Source organism: Microtus pennsylvanicus, chromosome 1 (genome assembly GCF_037038515.1).
Source record: "Microtus pennsylvanicus isolate mMicPen1 chromosome 1, mMicPen1.hap1, whole genome shotgun sequence".
In the NCBI taxonomy this organism is placed as follows: domain Eukaryota; kingdom Metazoa; phylum Chordata; class Mammalia; order Rodentia; family Cricetidae; genus Microtus; species Microtus pennsylvanicus.
The window spans coordinates 6949221-6961953 of NC_134579.1; the positions used below are offsets into that span (position 1 = coordinate 6949221).

General features: G+C 36.8%; 1 protein-coding gene across 4 annotated transcripts in view; it reads right to left on the minus strand.

The window, feature by feature from the left end:
* Cadm2 (cell adhesion molecule 2) overlaps positions 1–12733 on the minus strand; it is a 915204-nt gene that overhangs the window by 200865 nt on the left and 701606 nt on the right. For all 4 annotated transcript variants that reach the window (XM_075952795.1, XM_075952879.1, XM_075952715.1 and 1 more), the window contains one exon: positions 6742–6891. In XM_075952795.1, coding sequence (XP_075808910.1) covers positions 6742–6891 — 150 coding nt within the window. The remainder of the gene's footprint in view (positions 1–6741; positions 6892–12733) is intronic.

Here is a 12733-nt window from a genome sequence, read left to right on the forward strand (position 1 = left end):
AATCCTATTTAACAATTACACCAGAATTAGGTAAATACAAGAGAACAAAAGTAACTGTGTATTACTGTGAACAAAGAAAATACCTGGTATTTTTGAGGAAAGCAAGAGGAAATTTAATACCCTCCACCTCGATACCTGCTTTGCTTTCCGCTCATCTTTAATATTTTAAAGCTTGTCACATTGATTGATACCAGGTGCACAGATAAGACACTGTGAAGTGCCATTGACTGGTATGGAGCCATGAGAAGCTTACCTTCATTTAAAATTCACCTCATTTTTCTTCTCCTTATCATTTTTGTTTTAGGGAACTTAATTCATGTTCTTCCTTTTGCATTGTTCTCAATATGAATGTAAAATCATCAACAGAATAATTGGTTAATTAGCACAGTGACTTGGTATTTTTTGAGGGGGTGGATTTTTATTTTCACTCTTTTAGGAAACTTGTAAAAATTTTGGACCATATTCTTACATGTGTATATGTATAAAGTGTGTGCCCCAGTGTGTGCATGCTTATGCACATATAGGGAATACTTTCTATGCATGACTATGAAAGAAGGACACCGTGTTTAGTGTATTCCCACATCATTGCACTTTATTTACTGAGACACAGTCTCTTCTTGAGTCTTGAGCTTGTAATTTGGCTGCTTTGTGCAGAGATCCCCTATGTCTGCCTTCCAAATCCTGGGAATAAGGGAATCCACCACACCTGCCTGGCATTTAGCAAGAATGATAAAGTAAAAATGATAAAGTAAATATGAAAAAGTAAAATATCAGAGTAAAATAGTTTGCATTTTTATATGAAGACAAATCTAAGCACACGGAGTTGTAGCTGTGGGATGTGCACACTATATACTCCTAGAGATGTTTGTTAAATATTTGACAATAGGAACGAATTGAAGTGTTCTTTTCTGAGAATTAAGTGATCAGCTTTTGCTACTTCAATTGTTTTATACATTGCCTGCTGAGGAACAGACACTATGATCTAATTGATTTTTTAAAATTTCTATTGCCAAATACCAAAGAACATTTCAGTAGAGTAAAAATGACCTCTGTCTCGGTCTTTATGTACCTGACAATTCTGACTGCTTACCAACCATTCAGATCAGTTTAGATGAGCTCTGTGATAACTGAAAGAAGAGAGTCCTAACAAGTGAACACTCTCTGAACCACATGTGCCAATGTTTTCTCTGTCCCTTGTGGACCCTGGCATGGCCTTCCTGATTTGATTTTTCATTTTTATCTTCAGTGTTCTTAAGTATGAAAGAAAATGATTTCTCCATAAGCTCTTCAGAAAGGAGTTGGATTGTAATTGAAATTCTCCCTCAAGTATTAATGACTTATCTTTGGGTATGTTCCAAGCAGTTAGGAACCTGTTAAAACTACACTTCCAATCTGACATCAGATCACCTTTGGAGAGGTGTCCATCAACAGCTCCTATTAGTCTACAGCAGTGTCAAAAGTCATATCTGACTCAAGGCTTATTTCAACCACAATTTTTTACTTGTTTAACTTTTGATATTTGTATTGTGATAGCCATGTGATTCTTCCTTGCCAGCTTCTTATTTTACTACCAGTGTCTATAATTCAGCAAGGTGGCTATGCAAGGTAGAGAACAAATATACTTCCAGGAAAATGTTTCCAAAGAATAACTGTCAGCTGAGTAGCAGCATTTCCTATGTGACTAGTATTTTTAAACAGAAGACTTATAATTATCTATTTATTTTAAAAGTCTAAGTACTGATATTGTCATGTAGCTTCTGAATTGTCCAGCTTAGGTGTAAGATATATTCCTTATTGTGTATTTGCTCATTTTAGTATTGTTGTAAAACCTTTCTCTATGTGCATTTTAATGGTGTTAAAGGAATATCTTTTCTTCAAGGAAGAACTAGGTGGCAAAAAAAAAATCATTGACAGAATGTGGGACCCAATGATGTCTATTTGCAATCCTAGCACCAAGATGAGGTGCTAGGAGTCTAAGGTCATGCTTGGCCCTTATGGGCACTGCAGATCCAACTAGGGTGTATAAGGCTTTGTCTGCAACAATCTAAGAGAAACAGATGGGTTACAAGACCTGAAGATTTCATTTTCAGATCCTCAAGTTCCTGCTAGAACCAAGAAAAAGTGTCAAGATTCAAATCCCTTCACACCTCTCCTTAGCTGTAGGTTTGGGAACAACTCTCCTTGGCTCTTGGATATCTCATTTCCCTTAGTAGCTGTGGAAATTACTTACCACAATCAACATGGCAAAATGTAGGAATGATGATAATTTTTATTTAACTTTGATGAAAAGTGTGGCCAAGTAAGTTTCATGTTAACCAATACCCTCAATTTCCACAGGTGCCTTCATAAAGATATTTCTGGACCCACACATTTGACAGATTCCTGCTTAACACTTTTAGCTGGTTAAAACATGTCAAGTATCAGACATGCTTTCTTATAGCTCATAATTCTAAGAAAGCAAGGCTTCTCCAATAATGAGAATTGACCACTACCCTGAGTTCTTCATTCAGCCCAATCAAGGACATAAAAATTTCCCTTTTTTTTTTTTTGAGTCTCTGAAGTTTTATTTTTTTATTTCACATTTCTTTTATTTTGATCATTGGAAAATAATTTTTAATTTATTTATTTATTAAAGATTTCTTTCTCTTCCCTGCCACCGCCTCCCATTTCCCTCCCCCTCCCCCAATTAAGCCCCCCCCCTCAGCCTGAGTACTCAGAATGCCTCTCAGAAGTCATATTAGCAGTATGCTTGATCTATTCTCTTGAATAATTAACCCCTCTTCCCTCCAACAGACCCTCTATCTTTGTTTCTTTCCTTCCCCACTCTTCCATTCCCTCCCACCTCTTCCCCTTCTCTTCCTTTCCCCTCTTTTTCCTGTTGTAACCTTCCCTTTCTTCCTCTTTATTTTTAATGCTTTCTGTAATCTATAAGAGCACAGAAAGCCCAGTTTATGGATGCAGAACTCTTGGGAATACAGACCTGTTTAGCCCAAAGGATCCCACCTTCAGCTGTTTCTCACCATCATTTTAACATTAAAGTTTTTAGAAAATGTTAAATTTGAACAATTGAACTTGAAATATATCCTAGATGGTTTTTGCTGTGAACGAACCACTGGTCATTCAATATGCTACAGAAAAAGGAGTAGTGTTAATATAGAACCTTTAAAACAGGGATATGCTTGAGCTTTTAGCAGTAGCAATCGACTTGCAAGAGCTGGATAATAAAGGGCACTGAAAAGAAGCATCTACAGTAGCTGACACAGGGTTGGCTTCTGCATTGAGCTCGGTCACAACTTTGCATATTTGTTGGTTCAAGGTAAGTCTCAGGAATCAGAAGAATAGATAGACAAATGTAAAACAAAGGAGGTGGGAAACCTGCAATTTGAAACCTTCAAAAATACCATCATTTTCTAATTCTTTTAGTTGAGAAACATTATGCTGGATATTCGCTCAGTTAAGATATCGTACAAGAACTGAATCACTGAGAGGTGAGGATAATAACCATGCTAGACTGGTACTCATAAAAGAGATTCTCTGCAAACTTCTTTCCACCTTTAGACAATGAGAGAGGTGTGGAGGACTGGGGTTTTGCGATGTTACTGTAAATTCTGATTGGGAAAAGGAACAGTTAAACAAGTGCATACTTCAGGAATTAACAGGAGTAGATGCATTAGGTCTTTTACAAAAAGTCCAAAGATGCAGGAATATATTGGTAGACAATGCAAATATACTCTGAGCTTTCCTGACTGCGTAATTAACACCCAGAGTAAGAGTTGCCCTCTTGGCAAATATTGTATTACAAGCTGCTCTGTTTATGACAGGAAATACGCATTAGCTTGAAATACTCAGAATCAATTCCAGCTTTAGATGTTCTATAAATGATAACTTATAGAATCACAGAATGGGAGGGAAGGGCAGTTAATATTGATTTGGTCTTTGTGCCTTAGGAAGTGACCTCTTAATTCTAGATGTCAGCCATAGACACACTTTCAAAGATCTCCTGAAAAAGTATAGGATCCATTTAAACATAGAGCTTGTTAGCATACAACATGATGAACGCACAACAATAGGGTGATCTAATGTTATTTTATCCACAGTTGTTGATTCTGACAAATTTCTCTTTGATAGTATTTTATATATTCAAAAATTACTGTCTGAGAAATGGTTAAGTTGATAAAGTAGCTTCCCTTGCTAGCTTAATGACTTGAGTTTGATCCCTAGAAACCATCTAAAAAAACTGTGGTGGTGGTGCTCTTCTTCTAATCCCAGTACTGGAGAAGTGTAGTAATAGGGGAGGCGGGGCTGCATCCCCAAAACCCCAGCCGCCTGCCCTGCCAGCTTATGCCCCGAATTAATTACACGGAAACTGTATTCTTTTAAACACTGCTTTGGCCCATTCCTATCTAGCCTCTTCTAGGCTAATTCTCACATATTAATTTAGCCCATTTCTAATCATCTGTGTAGCACCCCTAGGTGCACTTACTGGGAAGATTCTAGCCTAAGTCCATCCTGGGTCGGAGCTTTATAGCGTGCGTCTTCCCTGGAGCAGGTAGCATGGCTTCTCTCTGAAGTGTCTGCTCCGGAGAGGAGAGCTGTCGAGTCTGACCTCACTTCCTCTTCCTCCCGGCATTCTGTTCTGTTTACTCCACCCACCTAAGGGTGGGCCTATCCAATGGGCCTAGCAGTTTCTTTATTGCTTAGCCAATGAAATCAACAGATTGATATATGACACTCCCACATCAGAGAAGGAACACGTATATGTCACCAGCTCACTGGTCTGCCAATCTATTCAGTGAGTTCTAAGTCACTGAGAAGTCCTGTCTCAAAATAAGATGACAGTGCTCCTTAGAAAGGCACGTGAAGTTTTCCTGTGGATTTTAAACATGCTTGAAGATGCATACGCACACACACACACACACACACACACACACAGAGAGGTAAGAGTAAGCATACAACATATAATACACCCATAGAAAATGTACTTCTAGGTAATATTGTTTAATATAAGGAAAGAACAAAGAAATAATGCTACATTAATATATTTTACTTTTGTCTAAAAATGTACACAACTATGAAATACAAAGTATGATTGTATAACAACTGGAGAAAGGCATACTATGCAAGTAAAGAATTCCTATAACTGAAACCTCAGAAAGCAAAACTGTTATTGTCAAGGGACTATTTTATGCAGCATTCGTCACTATTCACAGCTAAGTCCATTCGGTGGTTGTCCTGCAATGCATACCTCACAGAAAGAGGAAATTATTGTCCTCCAATGATTGGTAAAACACTAGTTTCTGTGTTGCTGTAAAGCTAATCTCTAAAGCCAGTATTGCAATATTTAAATGTTTTATTAATATAGAATACAGTGGGCTCATTCATTTTTTTGGAGGCCTTGGGAGAAATTCTGAGGACCCCTGTTGGGCAGGCAGTTCTACTTTGAGGAATAGGCTGTGAGGGGAACAATCCCTTGGGTATCTAGCTACCTAGTCAGCACATAAATATTTTAAGCCTGACTTCCTCCACAACCACATGAGCTAGTTTCTCAAAACAAAATTTGAAATATCCATTCATCTACCTTATCATTTCTCTTTCTCTGGAGATTCTCAGATTGGGATTTTTTTGAAGAGCAATATACACTGAGTTATTTTTCTAACCTGTGCGTGAGGGTAGAGACTCTCATTTGTCTGTTCTCTAATCAATGTTATGCAGAGACCTTTATTGCGCTTAAACTTGATTAATTATATATATATAACCAGTGTTTCATTCTATGTTTAAAAACCTGAGGAATTCATTTGTGATAACATTAAAGAGGGAAAAAGGCCACCAATATATAAATTCATGGTCAAAATGTTAATATTTAAAAATTAAGGTGATTTTAGATTGCCTTATTTTTGTCTAAAAAAGTTAAGTATATAAGATGTAAAAATATTTTATATGTAATACCTAAATAATATTTTCTGTTTTATAATGCAAATTTACTTATAAATGTTTCCATATTATATTACATTTCCACATTATTACATTTCATGAAATCATTATTCATCTATTGTTATAATAGTGAAGTAAGCATTAACAATTTGACATATATTATTAGATGTTTGCTTGAGTGGTAGTATGTAGACTTCTTCACCACTAAACATTTAAACCATAATCTATGTTTTATCTAATTAGACACCTTAATTAATTAAGGAGTCCAAATATACCTTATTCTTAGGCACACAAAAATACAGGTTCTTAATGAACCTGTTTTTAATCAGTTTGTTAAACACACATATTGATGCTCAATACATAAGTCGTTTTCACAGTTTTTCCTTGCTCTTTCAATTGATGAAAAGAAATCTATAAAATAAAACTTCAACAAATAAAAGCGTCCTTTCACCACATAAAATTAAGATCATAAAAACAGCAGTATATTACTCCGTAGGTAATAAGAATTCACTCTGAAGACAAGAGAGCTCCCAAAGGGAAGGGTATAAGGAGAAGATGGCTCCAAGGATCGAGCAGGAGAAGCGCTTTCCAATAGAATTGAAGCTGTTTATTTTATTAGAAAGTTGACACAGGTTATCTTCGTTGTTTATGACTTGCAAACTAAAGTATTTAATATTTATCATGTTTAAGTACAAGCAGCAGCAGTTTAGTAATCAAAAGGAATAATTTGAATCATCTTAGGAAAATAAATTCATTATAATTAGGGTATTTCAGAACATGTTTAAAACATTTCTGAGAAAATGTATTCACCTTTCTTGTCATCGAAGTACAGAGTCTGTTGAGCTGGATTTGACCACTGGAGGGAGGTGTTATCATTTTGATCAACTCTGCAGGTCAAAATTGCAGTTCCGCCTTCAACAACCGTTACATTTTGAGTTAGTGGAAACTGCCCTTGGCTGCCTAAAAGGAGATTAAAAAGAATGTTGATTAAATGAAAGTTATAAAATGATAAACTTTCCTAGATCTACACTGAACATCAGGCTTTACTCAAAATAAGATTTAAACCAATAAAATTACACATTAAAAAGATGGAAAAGACATTTAAAATACTTAAGACTACCCTAGTGGTGTACCATTAAGGTTCCTTTGTATTTCCTTTTATTTCTCAGAATATGTTCCCCTCTTAGGCACACATGAAGACATATTCCAATAGTAACACAATAACCTTTATTTTCTTTTGGCCTAAAATTGAGTATGTGGTGTTAGATGGGGCCATCACTGAAGGTAAGTCAGGCAATGATGGTGCATAAATTAAAGTCTTAGCAGAAGTATAGGAAACACACAAAACACTTCCATGGTAGCCTTTTATAATGCAAAAAAAACCACATAGTATATAAAAACTAGAACATTAGAGTGAATTTATGATAAAGTAAATGAAAAATGAATCCCACTTCACTAGGAATCCTTATAGAACTGTTTTATGTTTTCTGAAATGCAGAATATTAGCAAAACTATGTAACTATTCTATAAAGAATGTCCGTCCTATAGAATATTCATTGAAATAAATTTCAAAAGCCTAGTCTGGTGGCATGCACCTGGAGTCTTAACGATTCAGGAAGCTGAAGATGCCCCTGCACTCCAGGAGTTTGAGGTTAGCCTGAAGAGCTGCAGCAAGAACAACTCTACACACCTCACATAAGTGTATGTGTGTATTTGGTGGTTATTCAGCAAATATTTATAACTGTATTGCTCATGTTTCCATAACTGTCTATATAATCAGAGGAATATATCTTCATAAATTCTTAAATGAATCATCAATTTGGATAGTGTCAGATATAACCATGTTTTTTATTTTTATATGCATCATTTCCATTATTAATGTAATCTATGTGATAAATTTACTTAAATATACACTTCTAATAATTTAAACAAGGTTACTGCATGCACACACATAATATATACATTTTATCTGTACATGAACAAACATAATAAATACATTTTATCTTTGTGTGATGATCTGAAGTTAAACTCTGTCAAGCCTGGTAACAAACATTCACAGAGGTAGAAATGATTTACTAGAGCCAGGTTAAAATACTATTATGTGAGCAGATTAGGTTATTAAGTCAAAAATAATTTACATATTCAAGGGCATTAGGATGGTTTAATCATACCCATGAAATATATTCCCTTTACTTCTTTAGTTTCTAATGATTCTGTCATTACTCCAAGCACCACTTGAAGTTGCATGGGAGCCATCGGCATAAAGAAGTTTATTACCAAGAAGCCTGTTGATTGGCACCAGAAGACACAGAAGGGCCTTAAGGGAAACATTTCTTTCCAGCCTTAAATGACACAAGAACAGAGGTTCATGACCACATTACATAATTAAGACTTTTGAGTATTAAAATCTTTTATCAGGAGCTTTCCCTTCTTAATGCCAGCCCCTCCAAGTCACCATGACGACTCCCCAGGACACCTCCCTTTAATCTTTAAGATGGATTTTAAAATTGACATCTGAGTTTTATATAATATATTCTTTGATGGTTTACTTGAAAGTCAACAGGAACCCTAATGTGATGTGCCTTGCCTTCATGTCAGAGATGACCATTAACAAGGAGTTCAGAGAACTATCAGTCATGTAAAATGAGGTGGGACATAAACCAAAACACACCCAGACAAACGTGAAATCATATGCAGAGTGGGACTACTTGCCTGAAATTATCAGCTCCTAAACATGGAGCTCAGTAAGGTTTTACGTTTTTTTTCCCAGTAGGTTCCCTGCTGTTAATGTCATGCATAAATTGGACAATTCAGGGAGAGGTGTTTCTTCAATATCATAAAGCTTACAACTGCTGATAAATATACAAGGTTCACCCAGATGATACTCTGACTATCAACAAATGCATAAATAACACTGTCGGCCTTTTCAAAGAATTCAGGAGAAAAGGCAGTGATGCTTGCTACAATTTTATCTACTACATTTGCAAAATAATTTTCAGAACATCCCCACAAGAAAATATTAGCCTTCTCATTTCACAGATGGGTAAACTGACACTGGGAGGTTAAGTGAATTTTTTTTCCCGTGGTGAAACAAAGTCAATGAACCATTTGAAGTTGATTCTGAAAGTTCAACATTTTTTCTTCTCTCTCCCAGAGGCTGCTGGGTCAGAAGAGATGTGTAACTGTTTGAGGAAATGTGAATTCACCACCAAAGGAGAAAAATCAATAATCATTTTTATAATGAAATTTAAGTTGTAAAATTGGATAAAAGAAATGCCAGTATTTACTGTACTTAATACTTCTGTGCTATATAAGAAACTAATTTTAATCACTATTTTAATATTCACTTATTGACCCACAAAAAAAAAGAAAAAAGGAGAGCCGGGCGATGGTGGCGCACGCCTTTAATCCCAGCACTCGGGAGGCAGAGGTAGGCGGATCTCTGTGAGTTCGAGACCAGCCTGGTCTACATAGCTAGTTCCAGGACAGGCTCCAAAGCCACAGAGAAACCCTACCTCGAAAAACAAAAAAGAAAAAAAGGAGAAAATTTTAGGATTATTTACCTCTAGATATTGATGTATGTCAGTATGTATGTCAGACATGTGGACAATGTCCTTCCAACATCTCCCTTTAAGGTTTCTGGCTTTAAGGTCGTAAGATTCCAGTTCCCTAACTCTTGCAGCATAAAAATCCTTGAAGTCAAAGAATTTAGTTTTCCCAATAGAGAGAAAACCCATGTGGAGATCAACTAATCCTAAATACCCTTAGGATATGTGGTTTCCAAAATCAATTTAATAGCCTGTGTAGCAAGCAGTCAGACTTCTTCTCAGAGGCCTGCATTGCTATTTACTGCTGTTTCTGAGCAGGAGAGAAGACTGCGTGGCTGGGACCTTCCTTTTCAACTCCTCATGGCTCAGCTCTGTCTTTCAATCTCTGTATGTCTTTCTGAAGAAGTTTTCTCAATCTGAAAATGTCATATCACATCAAACTAGAGATGTCTTTTCAGTTCATTTATTATGTACATATCATGTGGGATATTCTGCTTCCTTGTCTTTCAGGAATCCACATTTGAAATATGAATAAGAAAGAGAAGTTTGTTAATGAATCAACAAGGTAACTTCAACCCTGACAAAAACTAATGGGAAGGAAGAAGAAACCTGGTTCAGTGTGCTGGTCTGGATTTGCTCAGCAAGCTTAGAAGCAAACTTTTTCCAGGCAACTTTTGTTTGCAATTTACTAACTCCTCTCTCTGACCAAATTCATACTATTATTTGTAAAAGTATCTTTTCCTTTCCTCAATTCTAAATCAATTAAAAGTTTGGTAGCCACAGGCTATGACCACCTGCCTTAAAACCACATAGGTTGCTTACCGACTTTCTTCTCTTCTCTATTCCCACAAACGTAATCCCCCAGTATCGTACCTTGTACTCAACAGAACTCAGCTGCAACTGTCTGTCTCTCCTGCCCTCATATGTGGATCCAACAGTCCATCCCCTTCTAACTTTCCTTCCCCAACTCTTGGCTTTATTCCATCCTCCAACCCCAAAAGGCATTGCCGCTAAGCCAAGGGTTGCACCTCCCATAGCAATAATTAGGGAGTAGGCAGACCCACACTTCTCCTCCTGAGATCAGATTACTTCAATCTCAACCTAAATTCTGTAACAGAAAAATTGCTGTGGCTGCCCTTTCCTGGCTGAAGCTATTCCCATGGAATCACAAAGACCTCCTATAACCTTGTTTCCCCTAACACATCCCATTACCTTAGCACGCAGCATCATCAGGCATTGTTTGGTTTGGGAAGGCACTCTGCAGGTTACCAATAGAGAAACATGGACACCAACCCATCTACAAAACCTTTGATTTATAATCTGTCCTGCCTGAGTAATGTGCTAGGGCAATTGTGGAAGTAGCCAATGAAGGTCTGATTCGATTAGTTCAAATTTAATTATGTCCACCCCATGAGCAAGAACCTCTTCCTAACAGGGCTTGAGTAACCAAGAAATAAAGAGAAGATAGCACAGAGACCTAGGATAAAAACAAACAAGAAAATAAAGATTAATAAAATGATTCCTAATGACAGTCTGGCATGGTCATAGATCAGTGCCTTATACATTCATCATCAGAGAGGCTTCCTTCAGCGGCAAGGAAAATAGATACAGAGACCCAGAGACAATCAAATTCCTCCTCTCAGGGCTCAGGGAATTCCACGGATGGGGAAGGAGAAAGAATGTAAGAGCCATATGGGATGGAGGACACCAGAGGAACATGGTTCTCTGAATCAGCTAAGCAAGGTACATATCAGCTCAGAGAGACTGACGCAGCAAGCAAGGGCCTACATGAGTCTATACCAGGTCCTCTGCATATGTATTATAGTTATTTGCTTAGTATTTTATGGGACGCCTGACTGTGAAAATAAGTAGGTCTCTGACTCTTGTACCTGAGCTTCATACTCTTCCTCAAGTTGGGTTGCTGTGTCCAACTTTGGTATGATAGTTTTTCTACTTATTATTATATATTTTGTCATGTTTGGAAGATGTATCGTAGAAGCCTGTTCTTTTCTAATGAGAGACAGAAAGAAGATGCAGAGGGAAGGAGAGGTGGGGAAGAAAAGGGAGGAGTAAAGGAGGGGAAACTATAATCAGAGTATACTGTATGAGAAGGAATCTATTTTCAATGAAGAAAAATACTGTAAAAAAAAGACTTTGATAAAAGGGTATCTTATCGGGGACACAGTTATCATTACTTAGCTATTAAGTGAAAAGGGTCATATTTCAGCTTCTTGGATGGATGGATGGATTGCTTTGACTATGTAATAAATTCTTTTCTTTTTCTCTTGTATCAACACCCCTTTGAATTCCTTTTCTTTGTCATCTCGCCTGACCTATCAAACACTGCCAAAAGCTATAGAACTTGCAGGGAATTTAAGGGGTTATGCTCATTGTGCTATAAATGCAGACACAATACTAGGTGCATTTGATGTATTAATGATTTAATATTCAGAGTTCATATCTTCATCATCTCCATCTTGAAAATCATGGCAGTTGGCACAGAAACCTTTAGACATGTGCCCTCTCCAACAACCAGAAATGAGAGAAACAAGAGTTTCAAAGCTTGCCTTCTCTTTTCATCACTATTTCCTTAATCATAGACTGCTATGAAAGAATATGAATAGAACTGTGATTCTGTAACTGTGATATTAAGAAGTGTCATTTGCAGCCAAGCATTGTGAAGGCACATGCTGACCCTGGCACCTCTTTTCAATAAGAGAAAGTGCATTTGAAATTCAGTTTAAGCGTAATGTGTGCAACTTCTGAGATTCCATGGGATGAAACTCTAGCCTTCTTACACTCAGTGACATAACTGGTAGCTCGAAATTGATCACAGAGGGAGTATTTTCATCATGGTAATTGTCAAACACTATAGGCCAATGATTTTCCCTACAGAGAAAGTTGTTAAATATTTACAGTGAACCACTGAATGTTATCATTTATTACTCTGGTTGCAACAGCTGCACAGGTTTTAAACTTATTCTTTTCTTCTTCTCACCCACCATCAGTCTAATAAAACATTTTGAAACAAGCTGGAATATCCCCTCTACTCATTGTCTACTGAGGTTGAGGTGCTTGATTTCCAGTTTACGTCAATCTAACATCTGTGGTTACAAACTTTCACATTTATACAGATATAAATTGATAATATATCTCTAAGAGAGAAACATAAAGGAAATAATGTACATGTTGGAGTGCTAAAAATCTTTAGATAGCAGAACCAGTAGTGCTCTAGGGTTTGATTTCTGCAGTGA